This window comes from Hippocampus comes, unplaced genomic scaffold (genome assembly GCF_001891065.2).
Source record: "Hippocampus comes isolate QL1 unplaced genomic scaffold, H_comes_QL1_v1.1 scaffold68, whole genome shotgun sequence".
NCBI lineage: Eukaryota > Metazoa > Chordata > Actinopteri > Syngnathiformes > Syngnathidae > Hippocampus > Hippocampus comes.
Genome location: NW_017805625.1, coordinates 7,146,195 through 7,173,920, shown reverse-complemented (window position 1 = coordinate 7,173,920; position 27,726 = coordinate 7,146,195). Strand labels below are relative to the sequence as shown.

At 41.3% G+C, this 27,726-nt stretch overlaps 2 protein-coding genes across 3 annotated transcripts; one reads left to right on the top strand and one right to left on the bottom strand.

Moving 5' to 3' along the window:
* On the top strand, nt 1-27,519 carry poc1a (POC1 centriolar protein A). 2 transcript variants are annotated; one of them, XM_019881397.1, is made up of 11 exons: nt 1-206; nt 3,215-3,299; nt 3,402-3,573; nt 4,040-4,219; nt 4,284-4,391; nt 4,482-4,597; nt 6,296-6,429; nt 8,820-8,888; nt 9,012-9,101; nt 19,574-19,822; nt 26,525-27,519. In XM_019881397.1, exons 1-11 carry the CDS (start codon nt 192-194, stop codon nt 26,654-26,656), a joined length of 1,350 nt encoding a protein of 449 aa, XP_019736956.1. In that variant the 5' UTR covers nt 1-191; the 3' UTR covers nt 26,657-27,519. The 2 variants fall into 2 exon arrangements, with proteins under 2 accessions (XP_019736956.1, XP_019736954.1); XM_019881395.1 differs by lacking the exon at nt 1-206 and adding an exon at nt 2,889-3,030.
* On the bottom strand, nt 2,119-2,837 carry b9d2 (B9 domain containing 2). The gene has a single exon (XM_019881398.1). The coding sequence runs from the start codon at nt 2,675-2,677 to the stop codon at nt 2,150-2,152; it is 528 nt and encodes a 175-aa protein (XP_019736957.1). The 5' UTR covers nt 2,678-2,837; the 3' UTR covers nt 2,119-2,149.
* Nucleotides 27,520-27,726: the final 207 nt, after the last annotated feature.

The following is a 27,726-nucleotide window of genomic DNA, read 5'->3' as shown; positions in this document are numbered from 1 at the left end:
GGGCGCCCAATAGCGGCGCGTAAACTGAAACTTGTTGTCACAGGCTAGCAGCTAAAGGCGAACAGCTAGTCTTGTTTTCTTTATCTCTCGCTCTAAAAGCAAACCCTGGCTTCTCAAGGAGTACCGTGTCAGTTGTGACAAACACTTTGGAAGTTGTCGCGACATACCGCGTTGTCCCTAAACCACGAAAGATGATTTCTGCACTGGTAAGGGAGTTCATAAAGCCATCTGTGAGCCGCGTTCGATATGTTGTCTGCTCTAAGTAGCAACTGACGTGCAACGGACGCCCAGAAATGTGCAAGCTTTAAATCTGATGATGTTCTTGTATTTATATTTCCACGTCTTAATTTGAGGGACTAATATTTAGGATCTTTTTTTTTTCGAGTTGTGCGACACAAGCCAATATACGTGTGGCGGAAATACGTCACTAGCCAGCTGGGCAGTCGACTCTCATCTTGTACATGAGATACTGTACTTATTTCATCGCCTGAGAGGAATTTAATGTTAATAGAAACAATATTGTACATGGGAGGAATTTGATATTCACAGCAACAATATTCACATATATAATTTATACTGATAATACAGTACAACCAACAGAGTACCAACAAAACTCAGGACGTAGCATTGAAGAGGTATTCAAATTGATATCTAAACTAAACAAAACAAACAAAACACTAAAATATTTAGATGAGGAATGTTAACATATTGTTAATACCCTAATACATGTGGAATCATGCGACAGTAAAATTTGTACAATTAGTATAAAGTTAGATGTAATATTATTCAAAGCATAATGCAATGATGACGTTTCGAGTTAACGAATCATGTTTGTTGATCTAAAATGGAGGTTTATCTTAACCATTTACATTCCTTGTACATGTGAGCCCTTGGTGTAACTTTTGGTTCAATGCCGTTATTTTTATTTCAGTTTACTGTGAATGAACGCTATCATGCCCGTGTTAGATGTACAGTACAATCGTATAAAGCTGTGGTGGCGGGGTGGGGTCAAGCTTGTTATCATCCCGGTAAATATTTCATCACAAGGGATGTAATGCTACACCAAAAATCTTGGTTCGATACGTACCTTGGTTTTAAGTTCACTTTGGGTGTTGTAAAGAAACTAAATTCTAAACCAAATGCTTATCTTGAAAAAAACTTATTTAATGTCATTCAAAATCAAGCACTAACATATTTTAAATCATTTCTTTGTAGTAAAGTTCAATATAAATCAATCATGTGTCTGGTTAGGATTTCAAAGATGTAGACAATTACATTTTCTCTCTGTCATGTTTGCAAGCCAGAAACTGATCTGCACTGTGTTTGTGGATTTGGCTAGAACGTGAGGTACTACTTTTTGTCTTTTAACTGGGTTGTTAACTTTTTGTCTTTTAACTGGGTTGTTCTGTTGGGGGGGGGGGCGCAATAAGCGTGTTAGGCCGAAGTGAAGGACACATGTCAAGCTTTTCGGGTTCAAATAAAATTGATGTGGGGGGTCCAGACCTGCGCCACATGCTTTGAGTTCAGCAAGGGTTGCAAAATGGTATAAAATGTCTGTAAAGTTTCCACTAATTTTGGATGTGAAATGAAGATACGTATTTTGGAACTATTTATGGCAGTCTCATGGAAATGTATCATATCCAAGCCTCAATATAAACATTGTTTTGCCAAAAATAGACAGCCGCACAAAATATTGCAGTTAAAAACCTGACAGTACAACAGACTTCTGAGTCGTACATACATTTGAAATATTTTATTTTTGTTTTTTTTTTCACTGAAGAACAAAACAATGACCGTTGAGCTGAATATCACACATCCAAAACCCATAATAATTTTTTTCAACTCTACATGTATCATATCCAAGCCTCAATATAAACATTGTTTTGCCAAAAATAGACAGCCGCACAAAATATTGCAGTTAAAAACCTGACAGTACAACAGACTTCTGAGTCGTACATACATTTGAAATATTTTATTTTTGTTTTTTTTTTCACTGAAGAACAAAACAATGACCGTTGAGCTGAATATCACACATCCAAAACCCATAATAATTTTTTTCAACTCTACATTCGTTAGTTCATAGTTTAAAAAGTTTTTTTAAACTCGTATTTAAAAAAAAACCCAAAAAAACATGCGGCTCATTTTCGTGTTAGCTCTCGACGCCGTATTTGTCAAAATTTCTCATGATGATGCCGAGCTCCAGCTCCACGGTGCCCATGGACGCGGTGTGCAGCCTGTATCTGTCCGCGCCGCTGTAGATTAGATCGGGGCTCCTGAGCTGCGGTCCCCCGCCGACAAACATTCGCGATAGCTCCTGCTGCCAGGAGCCGAGGGGCCTCCACGTACAGCAGCTGACTCGATGATGTCCCGGACTAGAGGGGACGTGGCAGTAGCCGTACCCGAACAACTCGCACCGACCGAACGAATCTTGGTGCCACACCTGGAGATGGATCTTGGGCCAACCTTGCAGTCCCTTGGTGGCGTAGTGCAAGTCAATGGGATGGCACCAGTACGCCATGTCGCCCGTCTGGGGGCTGTCCACTTGAGTCTGACCCTGCTTCGAGCCAGAGAGAAGACGCCACCCTCCGCCAGTGTGAACCCCCCATTTGCAAAAGAGACTGTTCCGAGGGAAGCCCGTGGCCCCAACCAGCTGACCTATGATGTGCAGCTCGGCCATACCACGAAAAAAATACACTCTTGCGTGGCAAAAACAAGTCTTTATATCTCCTTCGCACGCGAGCTACGTGGCTGAAAGCGTCACCGTCTTACGTCTCCTAGACAACGCTGTTCGTTATACGGATACTCGTCGTCCCGCGTTTTGCATGTCAGGCGGGCTAAAAAGCTCCCCTTGCATTGGGATGCATGACCTGAGTCGTCAACACTCCATCAAGAATCCAACTATGCGCAATGCTGCCATGGAGACATAAGGCTGGGCCGAAAAGACAAACGCCAGGGACAAACAAAAGTAAAGGACCTACTACTTCTTCGACGCTTGAAAGCAAATCCAATGGGAACAGCGCCATCATGCGGGTATAAGGCTGCTAACGATGAGCTGCGACGTTCGGCACACATTTTTGTTGTCTTTTTTTTATTGGGAAGACATGTCAGATTCAGTGGATACAAACATTATAATTCTTAGTTCATGTTTTTTTGTGTACTGCCCATTTTACAGACATGTATGATGTTTTAAACCTTTGTCTCCCTATCCATATAGCCTGATCCGACTCTTGAGCGTAATTTTAAGGGTCACAAGGATGCTGTGACAAGTGTGGACTTCAGCAGCAACTTGAAACAAATTGGTAACTGCTCTATACATTTAAAAATCTGTGTTTTAATTTGACTTGTGTTTTCTGGCAACTGCTTACTTAACTTCATTCACGCCCTGAATCGTCATCCTCCAGCCACAAGCTCTGCGGACTGCAGCGTGATGATCTGGAATATGAAACCTCAGAGGCGTGCATATCGGTTTGACGGACATGAAGACTCCGTCACCTCCATCCAGTTTTCTCCCTCAGGACATCTGGTGGCCTCCTGCTCAAAAGACAAGACTGTGCGCCTTTGGGTTCCCAACATGTAGGTTTTTCTTTTTTTCTGCCAGGAATTTTTATTTCTTCCATGTCTGTTACGTATGTTTCATTTAATTAGATAATTGTTGGTTTTAACAATTGTTGTTCAACAGAAAACGTTAATGATTTGCACAGTGCGAAGAAAACCAATACCATAAGTCTTTTTTAAAAAATTAATCTTCCCATATTTTGTCATCATAAAATCTATTAGCATCTAATTTGAACATTCCTAATTGTCATAAAAGCGTGAAAGTGCTGAATAATGAAACAAAGTCAATTAAAACTCTTCACCCTTTGATGACAAGCTTCGTAATGGAGACGGAAATGTTTGCAAGCAGTACCCATCACCTAGTAGCGGTTTATGGGTGTTACTGTAATCAATAAAACCATTTGATGATGTCTAGTTGTATCTCTCATATTGTACTGAGCAGCCAGACCCTTGTGTGTGATGTGTACGTTTGTGGGTTTTACAGGAAGGCTCAGTCAACCGTTTTCAAGGCTCACACGGCCACGGTGCGTAGTGTGAATTTTTCCGCGGACGGCCAGAATCTGGTCACAGCGTCCGATGACAAGACGGTCAAGGTGTGGGGAGTCCACCGACAAAAGTTCCTCTTCTCCCTCAGCCAGCATATCAACTGGGTCCGCTGTGCAAGGTATGAGACGTTTGGCGAACCCAAATATCCCTGCAACCTCATTAAATATCTGCATTTCTTGCAGGTTTTCTCCAGATAGCCGCTTGGTTATTTCTTCAAGTGATGACAAAACCATTAAACTGTGGGACAAGAACAGCAGGGAATGTATTCACTCTTTCTGCGAACATGCCGGGTGATCACTTTTTTTTGACAAGAATTTGATCGACGCAAAGATGTCTTTCTTCATTCGTCTAAGTTAATTTTTCATCCCTCCATCCTGAAGTTATGCAACCCACGTGGATTTCCACCCCAGTGGAACGTGCATCGCTGCAGCCTGCACTGACAAATCAGTTAAGATTTGGGACATTCGATCCCTTAAAATGCTCCAGCATTACCAAGGTAAAGAGTCAAGACATCTCACCATTATTTGACATAATTACAGTCAGTTAATTTTAAGGCTGCAATTAACAGTGTGTCTGACTTAGTTTGCATTCATGATTTCTTTCATTGTCCTAACATGAAACGAAGGGGTCATTTTGTCTGTCTACCGCCACTGTTTTCATCAGCTCCCCTTAATGGATTTCAGCTGCAAGAGCTAATAATGGATAATGACACCGGTCCGTACCTACCTTCCCTGTCCCCGCTTCTGCATCATTATGATGATTACGTTTACAAGTTCCCAGAAAGATGTCGTAACATTAGGGTGTTGAGAAGTGAGGAAGTGTTGATCGGTGTTGATCAAATGTAATTCACTTGGTTTAAGTGGCTTGATCAGATTCAGTTTTGTTTAGGATGCGTTTGATGTGGCCCCGCTAGCTGTTATGTGAATGGATTGTAACCACATACAGGGGAACGTCCAAAGTCACTACCACTCCACAAAGTGGTACAATTTGGTGTCAATTTCTGATCCTGTGTGACTTCAGCTCATTGAGGATGCACGGCATTAACGTGTGGTAATCATCATACACTTCGAAAAGCAACTTTTTTTAGGTGGTCCGGGCATTAGCAGTAATACAATCGCTTACAAAAAAAAAAAAAAATCAGTGGGAGTGGGTATGAAAAGTCTGCACAAACCTGTTTGAATTTGAACAGGGGTGTGTAGACTTATAGCAAAACACAGAATTGATCTGACCACAGAAGCGAATGGCAATAGTCAAATGTTGAGTAGTTTTACTTTATTTATTTATTCCTTTATATCTGTGTTGTCATGCTGCGGTTAACTCTATGCGTGTATGACAGTTAGGCACGGTAAAACGGTATTTAAAACGTCACCTGTACATGGTGGCAACTATGTGAGCCTGGAACACATTCATTCATTTTACATTTTGTTCTCAGGAAACTCAAATTTTTAACTATTCATTGGAAGTTAACCAGTATCGTGGAACGAATTGTGTTCCACTTTGGAAGTTGCGCGGTTATTTGTTTCCCTTTGACCCTTACGCTCAGCTGCCACAAGATTAGGTACACATTCAATGGGATTCAATACAAGCGTTCTCTTAAAAAATATTTTTTTCAGTTTTAGAAAGGTAACATTTTATCACCTGATTTTTAGTGTGCTTGTAATTTGCATCACACAGACAAGTGAGGAAGTTTTGATGCCGCTCTTGAGGACAGCAATGTCCTCTACCCTCTTTCAGCCAAAAGAGGGCGCCTATGGTTTATGGAAAACCTGCTCTGCTTATTTTGTGTCTGTCAAGTTGTTACAGTGCATGCCGGCATGAATCGAATAATGATTACCAGCTTGCCACAGACTAGAGCAATTGACTTCATCATTTGTGTGAATGTAAACATGATGTGTAGCCACCATTAAGACACAGTTAGCGGAGAAGCATAAACTACAGTAGGTGGTAAAATGGTTGAAATGGAGAAAAAACGGGCAATTCTGCTGCAATCGATCTTGTACCAAATTGCTTTGAATTATGCAGATAGCTTGATTATGTACAACAGGCCGCTGTGGTACATGTGGTGCCTGGCTGCCCGGCCAGTACAACTATATTTAAGGCTAAGAAAAGTTTCACAACACAGTATTTGTAAAGTTGGATAAATATTATGTGTGCGACTTTTGCATTAATTTGTGTTTGTGTGTGTTCTCTCTAGTCCACAATGGCGCGGTGAACAGTTTGTCTTTCCATCCATCTGGTAATTTTCTCCTCACTGCATCCAACGATTCCACAACCAAGATATTGGACCTCGTGGAGGGAAAACTGTTGTTCACGCTGCACGGGCACCAGGTATGAACACGCACCCATACACGCCTAAATTCTTTATACCCTGGCCGGGCTTAAGGGTAAGAGACAACCTATTAGTTTTGATCAATTGTCAATGACGTTTTTTGAAAGTGAGCAATACTTCCACTTTGATGCTCTAGGTCGCTCGTTTAAAAAAAACAAACAAAAAAAATTATATATATATGAGTTGATAGATATCTATATAACATTATATAGGTATATATAATATATCTAAATATATTCCATAAATATAATATATGCAACACTTTCTATGAATCTCTGGAGTGGTTTACATTTTCAAACAATGACTTCTACAACGTTTCTAGGAAGTCACAATTTCCCATCACTAGTGAGCTACAGCATTAGCAGAGGCCTGCGGGACACTACTCGGGTGCTACTTGGTCATCATTAGCATTGCTCTCGACTCCGCATGTCAACTTTTTTGTTTCCTTCCTTGAAGTGTGTCTACAGTATGATCATTTACTTTTTTCCCCCCATTTGTATATGTGTATACAGTTTATTTTAGTACTTGCCAGGCAAGCAGCCCACTCATAATGACTCATCTCCGAAATAGGACCGTGTTTCTTCCTCTGTTTATGTGTATCCTCTCCTCCTCCTCATCCACCACCTCCTTTTCTTCTTCTCCTCTTTGATTCGCTCCTTTCTTTTGTCCAATCTCAGCTCAACTCTGTCTGTTCTCAACAGTTTTGATATTCTCTCTTTCGACCCTACTGGACTGGCAGGCCCAACATCGAAAGGAAGCCTATCGATCTAACACATTTATTTTTGTGTCCTGTGTATGATGTCTTTATACCTCACTTCCCACTAGTCCACTCTTAGTACAGATTTAAAAAAAAAAAAAAAAACAACAAATCAATACATCATATCCCCCTTCTCACACCTCTGAAGTTGTCATCTCTTGCACACACGCGCCATTTGTCGCATTGTTCTCTTTGGCTCAGCACTGACTCCAATCTGCTTGAGCTAAGAGCTTTCACAGTACAATATAACCTCTAAATTCGAATGGTACTGATGTATGAGTAAAAAAAATGGGATTCTAAAATCACACAAAAAGCAGAAATCTCTTTTGTTTCTACTGTGTTTAACTTCTTTTTACACTTGAATGGCAGTTAAGAACAGACCCTCGCCACCCACACCGTATACCTCTCAATTAACAAACACAGCGCAGCAAGTTGGCTTGATCTCATGCAGATTAGCCACGTGGTCCTCCTTTTCAGTGCATCAACTTTCTGCCCAGGCTGCTCAGTACGATATGACTAAGTCAACAAGAATAAAAATAAAATTGGCAGAACGGAATGTACCGCGGCTTGCATTCTCCCTCCTCGTAGATTTGCCACCAAAATCATGACGGATTGGAATGACTGTTGAAAACATTGTCTTTAGAGTCAACAAATGTGTTATGGTGAAGACAGTGTGACCCTGGAATGGATTTATTCAATTTCTGTGATATCTTTTGGGAAAATTATTTCAAATTGGAGGTCGGCCAGCATTCTGAAAAAGATTGCGGCGGAGCTGCACGGAGGTTTCACTGTATTATTCACCTCTCCCATCAGTATTTGTGCTAAGGTTAATGAATGTGACTGCTTCCCTAGCACCCCTTTTTGATGGTGCTTCTACAGGTTGAGTACGAAACGCTACATAGTGCGAAGCTCTATTTTCATTTGTATGCTGCACTCATGTGTCAGAGCACACATACTAGGTCATCTATTGTCCTGCCAGTGGTTTTATCGCAACATGAAGCTAAGTATAAAGGTGGTGGGAAGCAAACCTGATGAATAATGTCAAGTTGTTCCTGAAATTAATTAATTATAAATAATTTTGAGGTGAAAGGCAAAGTTGTGTTTGGGCACTGTTTAAAGCACGGGATAGAGGCAGGTACAGTATGAGTGCCGGTTGGAGTAAAGAGCTGAAGAATGCATAGCATTGAACGTCTAGCACCCAAAAAAAGTACAGTAATGAGTGTTTGTCTAGCCGTGGCAAGTGCCAGCCTGGCAGCAGGCATTAGTCAGAGCAGAAACAGAACATACTGTCTGTCATGTCGTCGTGTTGCCATAGTGACACTGTCTGCTTCGCTCAGGTGCTTCTGGGAAAGCATTCCTCACACAAACTGGCCTGTCTGGGTGCCAGCCGCACATAGGACACAGCTCCCTTTTTTTATAATTCCTACTTGCCATGTGTGTGTCTTTTGTTTCCGTTCCTTTGTCCTGACACCCTCAGGTGATCATTGCTGGCTCTGACCAGAGTTTGACCCCTGCCCACCTGCAGCTCTGCTTTCTTGATTGCTTCCCCGTGACCCCGTACATCAGTAGTTAGCACAGGAGTCGTCAGGTGAGATAAAGATACAATGTGATCTCGACTCTGTATCTCCACAGGGTCCAGTAAATTGCGTGGCCTTTTCCAGAACAGGAGAGTACTTTTCTTCTGGAGGTTCCGACGAACAGGTGATAAGTTAAACTCAGTTCTAGCCTTTTCAGCTGCATTTTCTAGTGAGATAACATCCCTAAAACCATCCATGTACATTCTGTTTTTGGCAAAAGATGTGACAATTTTAAACTGACCCGCAGGTGATGGTGTGGAAGAGCAATTTTGATGAGACCAGTGACACAGCCAGTGACACAGCCAGGGTGCAGCAGTCCACCAGCCCCACCTACCAGGTGCCATATTCCATATTTAATATTCTAAATCTGACGACATCTTATTTGTTCCCTCTTTAAACTTCCACGTACCTAGAAAGGCATTCAATGACATATCCGTAATTGTCTATATGGAAAATGAGCAAGTTTGGGAGAATGCCTGTCTGAATGTTCTGAACTCCTGTTTCAACACAAGGTCTGAAAGAATTTAGACCTGATGTCACATTGTCCTTTTAGCTGCAAAGTCGTTGAAACTAAATAAACAGCACTTTTTCTGGTTGCAAGCAAGTAGTGGACTGCACATAGAGGCTCGGTTGTTCTCATTTGGAATGTTTACGTGGTGGATTTTTGTTTTGGTTTTGTTTTTTCGCTTCTTGTTTTATGGCTGCCCATTCAGAATGAACTTAAATCAATATATCGGTCAAAAAACAGTAACAGTGCTCTCGTGAATTTGCTCTTATCTGTTCGCTGCCATGTTCAGTGTAAGCACTGCGTGTCAGTGAGTATGTGCTTTGAACTGTGGAATCCGCTTTTTTTTCTTTTCCTACGCGGCTGCAGGCTCGGCTTGTGCCCACTATCAATTAAAAACAAAATTGGCCTCGTGAATAAACTTCAAATAATTGATTAAATTGATTAGTCTTTGTGTGTGTATAATAATCAGTGTTAACAATAAGTTTTAACTTATTGCACTATAAGGCGCTTCGGAGTATAAGGTGCACCTTCAATGAACGACTGATTTTAAAACTGTGTTCACATATTCGGCGCAACGCATTATAAGGCGAATAGAATAGAAGCTAAAATTGTGGTTGAGGTTACGTGATGCATCCACTAGATGGAGCTGCGCTAAAGGAATACAATACAATACATTACAGCTTTATTCATATCGCACTTTCACAACTGCTACAGCTGTACCAAAGCGCTTTGCAGAGCATTTACAATACTACATTCAAGAAATCAGAATATTGAGCCACATATAAGGCGCATCTGATTATAAGGCGCACTGTCGGTTTTTGAGAAAATTTAATGCTTTTAGGTGCGCCTTATAGTGCGGAAAATATGGTACTTTATGCGCACGAACAACTACTTTGTGCTCACTTTGGTCACTAGGTCATACCCACAAAGGAGTTCCTCGTGCGAAGGAGTTCCTCGTGCGTACATCGTAGTTTCAGCAGGTGCACAAATATATACATATTTTTTTTCAAATCTCATGTCTGGAGCTCCGTAGTTTTATTCCTTACTCTTAATTCTGAAATGTGATCAAAGCGGAATTGCTGCAAAGTTTTGCAAAACAATTTAAAGCTAATAATTTAGAACAAGGGGTAGGACGCTTGCATGTCTTCTAACTAAAATGTGTTTCTTTTTTCTTTTGATTTTTGTTTTATGTCTTTATGTTATGTGTTTATATGTTCAATTAATCAATCGATCAATATGCAGCAAAATGTTCACGGACAACATAAATAGTATGCTTGCATATTAACATAATCTCACAGGTTCAACTACAGGTTTATGCAAATATTTACAGCTAGTATAAAAATAAACACATGGCACCCACATGGTACAGATGCCCTAGTGTTTAGTGTTTTCATGCCGCCTTACCCCTCCAAGCATATTGCAGCCTTTGAAGTCTGGCGTATTTCACGTCTCCGTACCACTTATGTAGGACGACCAATATCTATCTGGTCCTGCACCTTCACTTTGATGTGAAATACTTTCATCCCCATTTCCTGACTTCTTCAAGTAATTTGCATATTAATATAATCTATGTTTATATTGTAACAGCATTCTTTAATGTGATATTCATTTCGACAGTCGGTTGTTGTAAGCCTCAAGTCATGACAACGTGGCTCCTGAAACACCGTTTTGATACCTCAACCTAAGCCATTGTATAACAAAATACAGTCACTGTTTGCCTAAAATGAAATTTGTGTTTAAGTTGGTTTGCTTTCATCCACGTAAGATCAATGAAATACTTTCCTTTTAGTGTTTGTTTAATATTGCACTTGTAATAACGCCAAAAGAAAATAACCTTACAAAATCTTGTCCAATGGATTAATTTGACGTCTGTTGTGTAGATACCACCCAAAACCGCAATAAATGCCATAGTCAATTATGCTTAAAATAACCAGATGCAAAAAGACTTTTAAGCTGTGTGTGTGTGCGTGTGTGTGCGTGTGTGTAGTTTATGTCAGCGAAGCAGGACAACATTAATTTTATTTTTTAAAAAAGTAATTTTGTAGTTGCACAAACATGTCTTTTTGCCTGCGGCATTGATTTCAAACATTTTCTGTCTGCAGATGTGTGTAATTATTGCAGGAAAGTAACTGGCTGTGCAAAGAGTGCCAGGGAAATTAGCTCAAGTGCACCCCAAAACTTTTGTAGAATATTCATCCATCTATTTTCTCGTGCTCGTCTTCATTATCGTCAGGGGTGAGCTGGAATCTATCCCAGCTGACATTGGGCAAGATGGAGGGTAGACCCGAGCCGAGATTCAAACCTAGAAGCCCTCAAAGGTGAGGCAGATGTGTTAGCCACTACCTCACTGTGCTGGGTTAAAGAGACATGCAATTTATTTTTCAAAATTGAAAACGGTTTCATCTTTCTTAACGGCCCCTTTTTTAGTCTTGCTGAAATATGCTGGTTTGAAGGGGGTGGTCCTGTTTCATGCAAATGAGCTGCTTCTTACCCTGCCATAAGATTTTCATTACCATGATGACCAGGGGCGGAGCTATGGGGGTGGCTTCTTTTTGAGTCCGACAAAAAAACCAACGCAAACTGCAAAGCACATGCGAGGCCCAGTACAAACAAAAAAAAAAATGTGACCTCATCACTAAGTTGTGAAAACAGATCTGTGTATGCGGTACAGGCAGCTGACTGATTGCCAAAATTAAAAAATTCAACAAAATTCTGAACAGCTTGCTCACAGACACATGCTTTTGGGAATAGGCAGCTCGCAAAAATTGTACCTGGTTGTGCAATTTTACACATGGGTGGGCAGGCACTTCAGAGATTTTTTAGACAAGCAATTAAAAAGCCAATTTTCCATAATATGTCCCTGGACAATTGCAGATTCATAATCCTCTTTTACTTTCTTTTTCGGATCTGGCCCTCTTTTTTTTTTTGTGTTGCTGTTCTGTATAAACCACAACACCAAATGGGGAGATGAGGCTTTTCCAACTTGGAGGGGTAGTAGAAGATTCATAACAACAAAATGAACGATGTTTAACTGTAATGTTCATGGGTATCTATCATATAAATCTAAATTTCATCTAAATCTAAATGTTTGAAACTCCTTTTTCAACATGGCTGTTGTATTGACAAGTGACTCATTGCATTGTCAAGTTACATGTGGCTCAACCACCCACAGCAGGTGTCACGTTGCTCTTAGTCAGCAAACCAGTCTTGTGATAGCAGCCAAGTAGTGCACTCCAGCTTGCCTCAATTATTTAATAATCATATCGACGCATTTTACAAGATTCTTAGCAAGCAAATTAATTGATTACTATGGTCATTTACAATTAGAAATAGCTGCTACCGATGAAAGCATTCAGTCGTTGCATTTAGATGCATAGTTGTTATGGGAATGAAGATGTTTATGGTATATAATCACAGTACTTTACTGAAAGCACTTCTCCTGATTTCCCCTCCAAGTTGACATTTAAAGTTGATCCTAGATTGGAAGATGTGTTTTTAACAGATTTTGCACACTCTCAGAACAAATAATGGAGAGATTGTTTTCTGAAAAGGGTAAACAAGGTCCTCGGGCATTGCGGCTATTAGTTCTCTTTAAATATTAAAATGCTTCGTCAAATATCACTTTCAAACTAAAAAGGGGAAAGTGGTTGCAGGGAGGGGAGGAAACCTCAAAGACGGTTTGAGATTTCAATCATTTCAACCGGCCGCAGTGTTACTTACATCACCAAGGGCAATGCCAAGGTCCTTGCATGCACAATACTCAGCATCCTCCTTTCTTCTTGCTTGTATTGATCACTGCCCTGCCAACGGACCAGAGCCACACACAATGATCAGTTTTTGTACTTTCTCATACCCGATTGATTAGGGTTGGCCGATATGGCTGAGAAAGATATCAGGATAAATGTATTTCCTATTGGTCAGTATCAATGATTGTTGGTTTTTAAAAAAAAATAACTATTAATAAAGACCCAGAGAAAAAAGGGGAATTTACGTTATTTCATTTTAACGTATTTAACCGTGAAAAAGCGATGTAATCCAACTTTAGTGCTAAAGTTAATCAGATCTGTTGGAAGAGCTCAATAGAATCACCCAGCAATTGCATTCAGTAATATTTAGCGTCAGGAATGCCATCAGATGAGACTAATCAAAACGGCAACAAAATGAATTGAAACATTTTGTAAAAGCTTCAACTTAGGACTTTAAAACCGAGTGTTTCTTTGAGAGAAATACATACATGTAGGCAACATAGTTATTTAGCCCGCCCACATTTTAATTAGGGTTCATTTCTGGACTTTCATTCATTTCTGTTTTTTTTTCTGAATTGTCGTCTGCGAGTTGCAACGTTGTCATCGATGCCAGGTGATGCACCAGGAAAGTGCCACTTTCCTAGGTTTTGCTTTTCATGTATTATTTATCCATTCAGAATTCATTATTTATAGCGCCTCTTTCATCTGCCACGTGTGTGTGTCGCCTGAGAGGGAAGGGAAGAAGTGGAAAAAATGTCACCCTCTTGCTTAAACAGTAGTCTGTTAGAAATGGATTTCAAATGCTTTCTGGATTTGGGCGTAAACAACCAACACAACAAGCAGAGTTGTTCTAATAACGGGAGGTAAATATCTCTCGCTTAGCAGTGCTTTGAAGTCAAGTGGGATAATGCAGTGAATAGAATCCGTGGAAGTCCTCTATCACCAGAATGAACACAGACAGCTCATCAAAATAATATCCTATTTTTCTAAGCAACGTGTGTACATTGAATGATTTAACTGTCATGAGGCAACTACGCATGTTCAGATGTTCACCAAAATATCACATGGAAAGATCCTGAAACATACATTGTATATTCAAATGCAATTATTTGTCTGAAATAAGAAAACTTGTTTGGAGAAGTTCCAAAGAAATTTGTCATACGGACGGTAAAGGTCCACTCCAGCCAACCTGTTTCTGTGCCCTACAGGGGAGTAAAGTATGACAAACCCCGAAATCAGCACTTTTTTAAAGACCCTTACTCACCAGTAAAATAATAACAGTTCCCCTTTCAGATGGCATATTAAACCCGACTCATCACTTGCTGTGGGACAGAAAGCTGCCTCAAAAAATTCACGGTCAGAATTTTCAGACTGCATTAGCAGCATTTAAAGAGAATCTAAACCAAAAGATTCTCTCAGAATGTTGGACGTGCCCGTAGTATTCTAAACACAGCATTGGGATTCATTTTATTCGCTGTCATGCGTCTGCCATTTTGGCCAATTCTGTCCTCTGCTGTTGACTGAAATTGACATCACCTGACGGCTTGCCTGTTTTCTGGATTTGTTCACGCGACATTGGCAGTGCCAGGCCAAGAGCAGTTGTGATGTCAAATTCACTAAAAGGGGCAATCAATAAACAATAAATTCTTTGCAGCCCTACTTTTGAATAATATTGCGTTTGTGGAATATGAGTTCAACAATAAAATAACCTGTTTTTATCCATCTCAGTGGGCGGCCATTTTGCCACTTGCTGTCGACCAGAAATGACATCGCAGTTGCACAGGGCTCAGGTAACAGCCAATCATGGCTCAGCTTCAGAAAACAGGTGAGCTGTGATTGGTCCTGAGTAACTGTGACTTCATTTTCAATTGACAGAAAATGGCTGGATTTTGGTACTGAACTCATATTGCGCACACGCAACATTAATCAGATTGTTGTCTTTAGTTGATTGGAGGCGCAAAGAACACATTACTGTAAAAAATATATATTTGGGTCGACTTCCCCTTTAAAATGCTTAATTCTTATTCCACAAAAGCATTATTCAGAATACCTGATTTTGACTGGCATGGACACATTTAACGTATTCTTTCAAGAACATTTTTTGCATTTAGCTCCCCTGTAAGGCCTCCGTAAGCCTAACCAAGTTTTGGGAGATCCTAGCCCGCTATGCTTAGCATCCACTTACAATCCACTACAGCCTTAGGTTACAATTAATTTAATCAGGAAGAGATTGACTAATGAGAGCAATGCATGGAGGAAAGGCCGCTCACTGTTGAAGCTACCCCCCTTGGACTCAAATCCACAGGGAATTCCAATGTAGCTCATTTGATATGCTGATCTGTTTATGTGGTTGGATGCAAGGCTGCACGATGCTTTCCCAGTCATGGACACGCCACCAGAATCACGCAGACCTGTTTGTTCAGCACAGTAAGTCAGCTTTCAAACGAGCTCTTGCCCAGCCAAAGTCTGAGAATTTGTGTGTTTTCAGCGTTTCTGATTTCCTCAGTGCTCAACACAGCTGATCAAGTCTTTGCTGCTGTGGGAAAATAAGTGTGTGTGTGTGTGTGTGTGTGTGTGTGTGTGTGTGTGTGTGTGTGTGTGTGTGTGCCATCCATAGCTGACAGGCAGATCAGCTCTCTCTTATCACATCGGCCCTAATCTCCCCCGCCTCCCCTCCTCGTCTCTAGCTTCACATCTGGGTCTTTCTCCCGCTCACGTGTACAGGCAGACGAGCTGCACGCTCGCAACAGGCTTCCCTTCACAGCTCAACACACACACACACACACACACACACACACATGCACCCTCCACTCCACTGCACTGCACGGCTTAGGATGAAGAGGGACAGAGAAGACTTCCAAAGCATCACGAACTTCTGTTCTCCCTTCGCCATTGTTTTCATTGTTCTGCTGCACAGTACATGCATATGACAACGATTTGCAGTTACTGAAACCAAGTCCCTTAGTTGCTGGTCGTGATGAGAGGTCCAAAATCTTCAAACTTGAAAGATGATGTAAATGTAGAGTAGACTGAAGCAATTCTCTGCAGATGGTGCTATAGAATCCTACGCATGCGAGACCTCAGTAAACATCTTACTGAGTGGAAGGTGGTATGCAACAGTAATTGTATGTATAGGCCACAACCTTGATTTTCATAAGACATCACCGAACGATGAAGCTAAACAAGCAAAACTAATGTCGCTACTAGAGAAAGGAAAATGCATCTTCCCTGGCACAGTAGAGTGGTTGAATCCAAGACTCAATGAGAAATTGTATATAGAGAAGAGAAAAGAGATGCCAAAAACTAGAGAAAAGCAATTTCACATTGCACCAAAAATATAGAAAAAGACCGATAAAGAAATGCATCATCGCAACCAAGCTCGACTAAGAAACTGCTTTCAAAGGATCTTTCATCAATCCAAATGCTGCATCAGTCGTGTTAACAGTCAGTCAAAAGCAATTTCAATTCGAAAATGCATCAAACTCATTTCTGTCGCGGGCCACTGTGGAGTTACGTCTTCCCTTGGTGGGCCGTGATGACAGTGAAACTAAAAAAATGTTTAATCGTCTCAGTGCATTATTACTTGTACAAAACAAATTAGTGGATTACTAGTTTTGAAATCAAGTAACTCAACTATAATAGTTCAATTATTGTTCGAGTGGGTATGAACAGAGTGGCAAAATAATTGCAAAATCTCAACATTATTTATTGCACACAACAATTTGACATTTCGGTACACATTTCACCAAGGATTATGCAAGTTGACACCCAAGATTTGCTTTCGCCAGCCACATAGAATGATGCGGCGGGCCGGATCTGGCCCTCAGGCCTTGAGGTTGACACCAGTTGTCTATGCCTACTAAGATTAGTCACATAATGCCGCCGTCGACATGACTTTGACAGCTGCTTGTCCCGCCTCCCCGACAGACCTGCGCCGATGGACTGAATCTCGCTTCCGTATGTAATCATTGGTTGGTTCCATTGGTGGTGTAGTGTTTCACTAAACTAGTTTGGTATTAAATGCTACTGAGTGCCCCGTTTCCAACTAACCGGAGATTGACTGGTAATCAGTTATATGGACGAATGGATGTTTGATAATCATTGATGAAATTGCACTGGTTGCTGGTTTGTTTATTTATTTGGTGTGTCTCGGGGTACTGGGCAAGGGTTTCTCATCGCAAAAATAATGCTTTAGGTAGCGATGCCCCTTCTGGTATTCCAGTCCCATTAAATTATTTGAAAAAGAATGTAGCTGATTAGCGCTTTTGGTAACACATTCTAGCATTTCTGATGTTTGAAATGTCTTGGAACATGTGTAACTTGTCATGCTAGTGCCAGCTGGGTGAAAACATGCCAGTGAGACCGGCTGCATGACTTCAGAGCTTTGGCACCTCAATAAAATGCCCCTGTGAATGTTATGAGTAACACCTGGGTTGGAAAGAGCCTCGTAGCATTCAAGAATTTTTCACGTTTCAGCATCCTTTTGTGTCAAGTTGTAAAACCCAGCCATGCGCTTGTGTCCCAGCTTGTGTCTGTCTCCTCTCATAAAAAAACGCTCTCCTCTTGTGTGTCAGTATTTGCCTGCGCTTGTGTAGTTTGTACTGCAGCATGCAAGGACCATTGATGGATGGCTGCTTTCAAACCAAAGTTTCATTTGGGCCTCAGGAAATTTTCCACTGTTGGTTTTCCACTCCAGGTGATTCATTAGTAGGGGTGGTTACTATGTGTGCTGAGTTGGTGTGCGCATACAGTTTGTGTTTACATTTGAGCACATCAGGGTTTTGCTTGACTGCATGTGTAAGGCGACTGTAGTACAAAACATCGACAACTTTCAGTGCTGGCTGCATAAAATGTTTGGAAGTGCCCTCCCTATTAAAAAAATATTTATCTCTGGATTGCCGAATACAAACTATTAAACAAGATTGTTTTTTTGTTTTTGGTCTATTTTTAGTTCAAAATGAAAGAGCAGTTGATTGTTTAAAGTCCTGCAAAAGGAAATCAGTGCTGAAAAATGTAGCAGAAAATGTCTGATTCTAATTTCAGAGGAAGGCGATATAAATCGAATACAGATGTGAAATATTGAGGAGGGGGAATGGAAAACAACTGAATGGTAATAAATCAGAATGTCGCATGCTCTACTGTTAATGCATATGATAATGTGAATCATATGCCAAGGCCTTTGTGTTCACCAGATAATAACAGATTGTACACAAGTGAGGCATAATGGCCCAAGATGTTGAGCTGCACTTTTCACGATCAGCATGTAAACACCACCGGAGGGAACCTGAGGACTTGTTCATCCCTTCGGTGGCGTTAGAAGGAAATGTAGATTTCATCCTGATTTGTTTTACATAAGCTGTTTTGCTTGGCCTGCCGTGACCCCTTGTAAGCACTGAAGCAGCTGTTGAGATGCAGAACGAACTCGGGATGCGCCCATACCACTTTTTGTTCTGATTTTTTCAAGCACTAGTACTTAAATTTGAGTACTCTATAGAGAGTACTGGTGCTTGATAACGACATTGTGTCGTGTAATTGGGATGAAAATGATTGTCACAAAAGACGAACTTGAACATGACATAAGTTTCACTCAAATCTAACTTTCGAATAACAACTTCTCATAACTGCCCTTTTCATTTCAAACGTGCATGTTTATGTTGTCAGTCTTGTTTGTATCCAATGTAGCCTTTTAACAAAATTCAATTCAAAAAAGTTTGTTCTTTTGTGTGAAAAGTGAAAAGCAAAAACCAACCACAATGTTTCCAGACTGTGTGACTTTTTGTCTACTTTTTCGTAGTTGGATCATTTCGGCCCAGTACGGATTTCTGCTCCTTTTGGATCACTCCCAATTCTGGGGAAAATAAGCCTGTCACTACCAATGTATAGTTTGAAAGTGCATGTTCGAGCAGGCTCTCTGTGTTTAAGATAATTATTTTGTTTGCTGTGCAAAGTAGTCATTTGCCACCCACTCAGGGCAGCATACCTCTGCTCTTAGTTTTAGACATTTTGAAATAGCTTACCTCCATGAGTTATCCCTGTACATGTACTGTATTTTCCGCGCTGTAAGGCGCACCTAAAAGTATTCAATTTTCTCAAAAGCCAACAGTGTGCCTTATAAGCCGATGCGCCTTCTACATATGGATCAATATTCTGATTTCTTGGACATATCTTAAATGTTCTGTAAAGCGCTTTGTTCCAGCGGCAGTGGTTGTGAAAGCTCTATATAAATGAAGCTGTATTTTATTGTACCTGTATTCCCTTTATAGGCCATTCATTGAAGGTGTGCCTTATAGTGCGGAAAATACGGTATTTGGTTGAACCGTCGTTTCCTGTTTGGCTTAAACATCAGATTTAGAATTTGGAGTCAGCATTAAGCCTCTATGTTGTGGTTTGCACGTAAGTTTAGCGCTTCATTTCAAGATTTGACATTTAAATGAGGATTTGAGTTTGAAATTGAGGTTCAAGCTTAAAGTTAGGCTTTCAAGTTAGAGTTTGGATTTCAATGTTGGACGAAGGTTTTAAGAGAGAGTGACCGCGTTTCTGTTGCCACGATTTTAGGCCTCGGAACCAGCCCAAACAGCTGCCAAAATAGGCCGTCCTCCCCGTGCAGCCATACATCCCAACACCCACAGGAGTTTGAGCACCAGTTCCACCTCCACCCAGCCAAAGGTCCACGGCGTGGAGCCAAAGGTCCACTACCCGGCTCAGCCCTCGCCTCAAGTGTCCCTTGTCTTGGAAGAAAGCGCGCCCCCTGGCCTAACCACCACGCTTGAACACATTATGGGTCAACTGGATATTCTCACGCAGGTAAGTGGACGTCGGGCTCGTCTTTCGTGGCATGCACCGCGCCACCCACTCATGCAGTCGAGAACAAAAGCTTCCTTTTACTTCTCAACTTGTAGGCCAGAAATGGTTTCAGCAGCATGGACACGAAAACGATTACATAACTCCTTCTATGGTGCTTGACACTGAATCCCACTGGTTGATGAATTACATTTCGTTCAGTTCAAGCACACATTAGCGCCCCAAAACATGTGTTCACTATATGGATTTGGTTCTAATCCTCCTTTTTTATTTTCATCTGCAATGCCTCTGTGTTGTTTTACCCATGTTTGATTCATGAATTATGGATCCTCAGATGATGTGAGGAGGTATTCGTAGAGCCCCATATTTGATATCTGAGTACTTTAGAAAGCTTTCTTCTTCTCACTGGGGCATTCCAATTATGAGTGAAAATGTTACCACGTTGCTCTGTCAAGATATCGCAAGACACTTCTAAAGAGACGGAATTCAGTGAAATGTGGTGTGAAAGTAAAGATAAAACAATTAGGTTGCAAGTGTGGCTATATTTCATATCATATTTGGTGGAGCTTGGGGTTGAAAGGGGAAGTGCCACAAATAGAGCATCAAATATGCAGACTATGAACAAATTCCGAGTTGGGTATTGTTGGATGAGCATATGTCGCAGAGGAATATTTGCAGTCAAACACATGGATGGTCATGTGTAGAAACCTGCACAGGATTCGGAAAAAAAAAAATGCAGCAGCTAGCTCAGCGAGGCAGGCTGCAGCACGCTTTGTCACCCCTTTCACATTTCACCACTAATACGTGATGCTTTCTTCAAGTCTGAAAACGGAACACCCAGAATGACAATGGGAATATATGACACGATGAGCAGTCACGGAATGCACTATGACCTTTTATGTCAACACGTCAACTCGAGAGGAGGGGTTTGGGCCTCAGTGGATGGCCTTCATCATGACAATTTCTTTTTACTATTTTACAATACAACAGCCAAACCAGCAAATAAGGCAAACGTGAGCATATTGTAACACCCATGCTATTAGGAAAGCGCAAATAACTGCCAATACATACTTTCTTGCTTCACCATTCAGCTCTTTATACCGCTCACAGTCGAGGAATCTGAGGGACGCGAATGAATTATTCAGCATACGACAGAAGCTTCCAAAGACGCACTTTGCTGTCGTAGCTGTTTTTCACTTGTCCACCCACCACTCCACCCAGTTGTGAGTTGTTTCTACCCCCTCCCCTCAGTACTGTATGTACAGCACTTTACCCTATGTATTTAACTGCTATGATTCACCCGAGACATAGACTTTTTCACTCACGCCGGATGATGGACGACATTCAAAAAGTGTTTTGAATGTCGTCCATCATTTGTTTTAATGAGCACTACAGGGAAGTTGGGCTTTGATTTCTCAAATCATGTTCCAATACATTCAAGAGATGTAACATGACAATAAACCTCTTTCTCTGATTACAGTGTCGGTTTTCCTGTTGTAGAAGGAGCCAGTCAAGCTATTAGTTTAAAGATCGACATCAGCCGCCCCCGATTTGTGTGTCTTTAGTCTGACAATTTCATCATACGTCATGTCATCGGTCTGAATTCTTCGCTAAACGTTGATGACTTAAAATAGTATTAGCGCTCACTCTATCAAAAATCATTTTTACTAAATCTACATTTTGAGTTATTAGTAAATACGAAAACCAGCCCCTATGTAAATTTCTTTCACATTGCTTTGTAAATACACTTTAGAAGCTGACCTACATGCTCTCCATGAGGCTTTTGAGCTTAATGTCCTTGAGCTACGCTAACATAAATGGTCAGCAGGGATGTCCAACTCTGTTCCTCGAACGTCTCTATCCAGCATGTTTTAGATGTCTCCCTCCTCCAACGTTGTTTTGGATCCTTATTTTTTTTTACATTCCTATTGAAGCAGTTCGGCATCAACACCAGTTTGTCTTTTGGGTCAGACATAGCGTGGGCCGTACCAAAGCGATGAGACTGTAACACAGGCCGGTAACGCTGAAGGCGATGGGACGTATCATGCATTCTAGAATGAAAAGAGAAACTGTGCTCGCTCCATTTTAGGGGCATAAAGATTTGGTTCCTACCCTAAATGAAAACCATGGAGCGGTATCATGTTGCTGCAGCCTGGGGGACGCGTGCACAATCGCACGCACACTCACACAAAAGTCAGTAAGGCTGAGGACTGACGGACCATATCAGGTTGGTAAGATAAACAGGGTATTATTGATCTAGAGAACAGAGACCAGGAGAAAGATATACACACATTTACCCTGCTTGCATGGATTGAATAACAGAAGATGCCTGGTCTGATGACTCAGAAAGAAAACTACCCTCACCCGCGCATACCCCACAGCTGAAGACCACGACTGCCAACAGCAGTTTCCTCATCATCATTTTTGGCGCGTTTGTTGTTTTTAAGCATGACACCCCATGACTTTTCACAGTCTACATGTCTACACATTTTCTCATGGAGTTCAACGTAACACGGTTTTATTGATCATCAGATGACAGACTTTATCACAAGGTTTTTCAGCTCTTCACGTTGTATTGTTGGGTAGAGACTTTATTTTTCCTCAAGGATTGAACGAGATTCTCCTAAAGGTGTAGTGGTGGTCATATACTGTACAGCCACACCTTAAAGTTTGACCACAATCCATTCTGCTCCATGGAGATCATTTATACGGTTGTTCCCTGAAGTACGACGATGTTCAAAGTTTGATTTGGTCGTCTTTCAAAACAGCATTTCGTGTTCAGAACAATGATAATTGTAATAATTGGTTCCCTTATGGCAGCCCGGTGGTGGTCCAGTGGTTAGCGCGTCGACCACACAGTGCAGAGGTACCGGGTTCAATCCCAGCTCCGGCCTCCCTGTGTGGAGTTTGCATGTTCTCCCTGGTGTGGGTTTTCTCCGGGTACTCCGGTTTCCTCCCACATTCCAAAAACATGCATCGCAGGCTGAGTGAACACTCAGCCTGTCCACTAGGTGTGAGTGTGAGCGCGGATGGTTGTTCGTCTCTGTGTGCCCTGCTATTGGCTGGCAACCGGTTCAGGGTGTCCCCCGCCTACTGCCCGAAGACAGCTGGGATAGGCTCCAGCACCCCCCGCGACCCTTGTGAGGATAAAGCGGATCGTAAAATGAATGAATGAATGGTTCCATTACGTGTCGTTGGTGGTGTAGTGGGTACACTCGTCTGACTTGTGTGCAAGGCAGTGTGGGATCGGTTCCCACTCAGTGACGGTGTGAATGGGGCTGTGTATGGTTGTTGTCTCTGTATGTAGCCTACGACTGACTCACTACTAGTTCAGGGCCGGAAGTCAGCTGGGATAGGCTCCAGCCACCCCTCTGACCCTGTTCTGGATAAACGGTGTTGAAAATGGATGGATGATCCCATTACTAAGTATCTACAATGACACCTGTATTTTCTATATTTTCACATACAATGTTTGAAATAATATTCTTAACCCTTTCATTCACCAATAATGATCATCAGTAACCTGATAACATAATAAACTGTCCGCTGTAGTAACCGCTGTCCCTAAAAGGGTTAAATGTCATACAAGGGTAACCACAAGTTACCTTGCGTACATTCTTCGACAACAAAACACTTTTAAACACTGTCTTAACCATAATGTTTAATGATGAGGACAAATAAACATCACTAATCTATTAATAGAATATTACAGAAACACAAAATCAACTCCGATTGGAATGTCAAAACATGGCAGGACTCTTCAGCCGTCTACTCTTTGGAATTCATTTATACTTTGATCAGCGTTCTGTGCTTATCTGTGCAAGAGAGCGCAGCAGTCCAGTGCCCTTTAGACTCGTCAGGAATTCTGATGTTCTGCCAACTGTGTCAAAATTTTTGATTTGTGCAGTTGGATTGAAGAACAAATAGGGTTAGTCCGTGAAGTGTCCAAGTTCATGTTTCCAGTTAAACCTGATACTCTCCAAACCTCAGTTCAGCCTTGCTTTTGGATTTTTTTTTTTCATCATTGGAGCATTACTCGGATCTAATTGCAAAATACAGGCTTCGTTGTCATTTTATTCCACAGAATGAGCAGTAAAAGAGATCTGAGGCCCCCACAAGTCTGACAATAGCCTCGTGGAAAAGCTCTGGTGAATATCAAACCCCTCCAAAAAAAAATCACTGAACAAGAAACTGATTATTATCAGGGCCCACGATATTCATTCAGTGTAGGACAGTTTCATAACACATAATTCCTTATGCTAACATGTTCCCTTTGCCTCGTGTGGCGTAAAAAAAATAAAAATTAATTTGTTCAGTAATGAGGGCAAGTCATTTTTTATCTAACATGTTACCTTAAATAATTCATTTCATAACCGTTTTCTAAGAACTAAATCAACAAAAGGATATTTAATGCTAGTATTTTAAGACTTGACCAAGAACATAATAACACCATTAACTGCTTTTAACAGATTCACCGCCGTCCATTATCAGAGCAGTTTCGCCATCTTGCCCGCCATTTTAGAGCCTTTCGACTGATCACTCAGCACCCAAAGAATATTGCGTTGCGTGACTATGTGAAAACTGCAATGGAAAGAGTCGACTCTCCTCCTTTAACGACAAAAAGTTGGTTTGCCACTTTTTTCCTGTCGTTGGCCATTCTTTAGTCGAACACAGGCTGGTTTCACCTAAAACAAGCGATCGGCAAAGCGGCAACTTTGATGCTAGTATTTATTTATTTATTTATTTTCGCTTTTGGGACACCTTAACTATGAAGCAACAAAAACAACACTAGGAAAGGGCTTTTGATGACAAAATATTAATTTTATTTACATATATACAGATGGAAAAGGGCCGCGAGTGACACTCACTCACCGCATGGTCCCAAGTTGAATTCAAGTGGCTTTTTTACATGCCGTTGGTCATTCTCTCCGTAAACTTTGCTTTTTTACTCCAGTCCGAACTATGACAGGACGCAATTTTTCCCCCCACCTTTGGGCGTGGGATGAGACAGGAGTGACAATACACTCCGATGCCAACCTCTACTCCAAAGAGACAATGTCTCCAAAAACCAGAGGAGTTTCCATTTTGTGAAGATTTTATGAAATACTTTTTCACAGCTAATCCTGCAAACAAGGTATTTTGTTTGAAGCATTAAACAAGGGAGTTTTGTCGACGTGTTCCTCGCTCACTGTATCCAAAGTCATGAGCTTCCTTGCCGCACCGTGTTTGTCACCAGGCAACACAAGGGAGACATTCACAATCATGTTACTGTTTTCAGCCTCCTTGAGATGATCTTTTTCTTTTTTTTTTTTCACAACTGTTGTCGTAAAAGTGCTGCCTGAATGATTTGTGATCATGATTACATCGCCTGGCTTTGCAATGGGACATCATTGTTTTCTTGTCTTGAATGTCTTCAGGCACTACTCAGAATTCAAATAACAAATCAATCAGTCAGGGGCAAAAACAAAGAAAATCAAATGAAACCAAAGCAAAATAACAGATATACACCCTTTTTGTTGCAGTCACAAATAATTGAATCACGCACCGGCCGAGCCTTGAACTTGCCAGACCACTGGCAGCAGCACCATGTACTTGGTTGATTAGAGAACGCCTGGACGCTTTCTAGTCTGTTTACTGTAGACCGTTACTTGCTGTGGAGTGAAAGCATTTGACAGGTGAAACAGAGATGTGCACAAGCCTTATATGCAAGCATGGTGGAACTCATCTCTTATCTTGACGCTCAGGCGTCCAGACAATTCTCAAAATATAGTGGAACCAGAACTGTATCCCTGCCTATTTGTGGTTCAGTGCACCCTTTCACCTATTCAAGACCTATTTGGTGAAAGACACCCAGTTGCGGTTTTTGTGCTCTTTCTGTAACCATCCACAAGATGGCACTAAAGCCTGAGCTAATAGGAAAGTAGTAATAGGTGTCAAGGAAGTATATTGAAGTGATATATCTCAACTGAGAGACAAACATCTTTGTATGTCGGTATAGCCGGAGGTTATGGAGAGTCTTTGCCGATTGTACATGCACACTACTGGCACATTATGTTTTTATTTTTTTATGAAATAATGTACAGGCCATTTATTATTTAGTAAGTCTTTGTGAGATGGGTTTGAAAATGATATTTTTATTCTTTTATTTATTATTTTCTCCGAACAGGTCTCAGTCTCTGGGTGTTTATTTTACATTAATTACCTTATTGAACTTTGTTTCGTGTCATTTTCTAGTTGTTAGCATCTGTTTTGCACCTTTGACCATTATTAATGTCTAAATGTCACTGGAACAAATAAGGATAAGTAAATGTCAATAGTTAATCAAGGATTTTGTGATACAATGGCAAATGACATTCTTTCCGATGGGAAGAATTATATTAAAATGAGAACAAGTTGAATTGTGTTTGTCTTTGGAGTTTCCAATGCCGTCTGCTGATGCTGCTGATTGCACTGATCCATATTGCATCTATTTTCGAGTGTCTTGTGGCGGGCAGAAGCAGACCTTTTCCAAGTAATATTGTTTCGCGCTCACGACGCCTCAAAAGTACACAAACTGCCTCATTCACACTCAGACAATTGCGGCCATTATTTGTCCATCACTGTCACGCTGGCGCTGCGCGTCCTAACGTGCCTCTTCTCTCCATCTCCTTCCTTCCCTTTTTGTCTCGCTTCCAATCATCATCCTCCTCCTCTTTGTCCTTCCAGACGGTGTCCATCTTGGAACAGCGGCTGACGCTGACAGAAGACAAGCTGAAGGAGTGTTTACAGAACCAGGTGGCGTCTCACGCGCAAACCTTTCCAGACGAGGCGAGCTGGACGTCGGCCGCCCCGTACTGAGCCTCGGCGTTTGCCGATCCAACTCGTCCTCGCGGAGACGCTTGAGACGCGGCAGAGACAAATGTTGCAGAGGTGGTTGCTTGCAACAGTGCTGAGAGAGCGTCTCTTTTCTGCTGATGAAGCGTGTTTGCAGTAGGCGACATTTTCCCACTTGCCTGTGCGCGGCACGTCTGTCTTTTAGCTGTGTGTTTTGGGCAAACTTGCACAGAATGGCAAATGCAAGCTGCACTTAATCATCGAAACGCAAACATCAAAGTTGCTGCTTCATTCACTTAAAAAAAAAATAGTGGTGGTCTCATCTCGTCTTTCAAAAGTAACCTATTATAGGAAGACCGATTCTGTGTCACTCCACATCGTTGGGTGCTTATGTCCCAGGGCGCTACGCCATTTATTAGTCCCGTATGGCATTTCGCCATCAAAGTTGCATTCTTTTCAGAATTTGAAAGTTTTCAGGTTTTTTAATACAATGTCTGTGACCTACTTTTGTCAACCCCAACCCTGGTCCTGTCTGACTTTAGGCCTACACCCCGTCCTATATCCTGAAGGCTCATGGCGAGTCCAGATTTTGTTTCCGTGACAACTTACGAGAGCAGACTCCCATAAAGACAACTCATTATTTTTTATTCGGAGAGGTAGCCTTTCATACACTACACTGTGTGTGTGCAACTAATGGTACTGCATATGAGCCATTGATCCCAAACATATTTTGTTGGCTCATATGAAATAGTTTTGTATGTCTTCTTTAAGTGAAAGTTAATCTTGAGGTGCTTTTTGTATATGTGTATTTGCTGTCTATACTTTGAAGACATCGTGGATTTTACTGTTGTCGGCAACCATCTTGTTTTTTTTTTTTTGTTTTGTTTTGGGGTTTTTTTGTTTTGTTTTTAAATTCCCTCTCCTTAGTTGAAATTAAAGAGACTCCAGATGCTCTTTCATAACTCCTTCAAGTTCATTTGTTGCCATTGTTTTAGCCAGAGCAATGATGTCATCAGCAGTTACGCTTTCAAGGGGACCGTTTCCTCCAGCGACCGGTCCCCCCAGGGCCAAAGCGGTTATCCGACACATCGTGA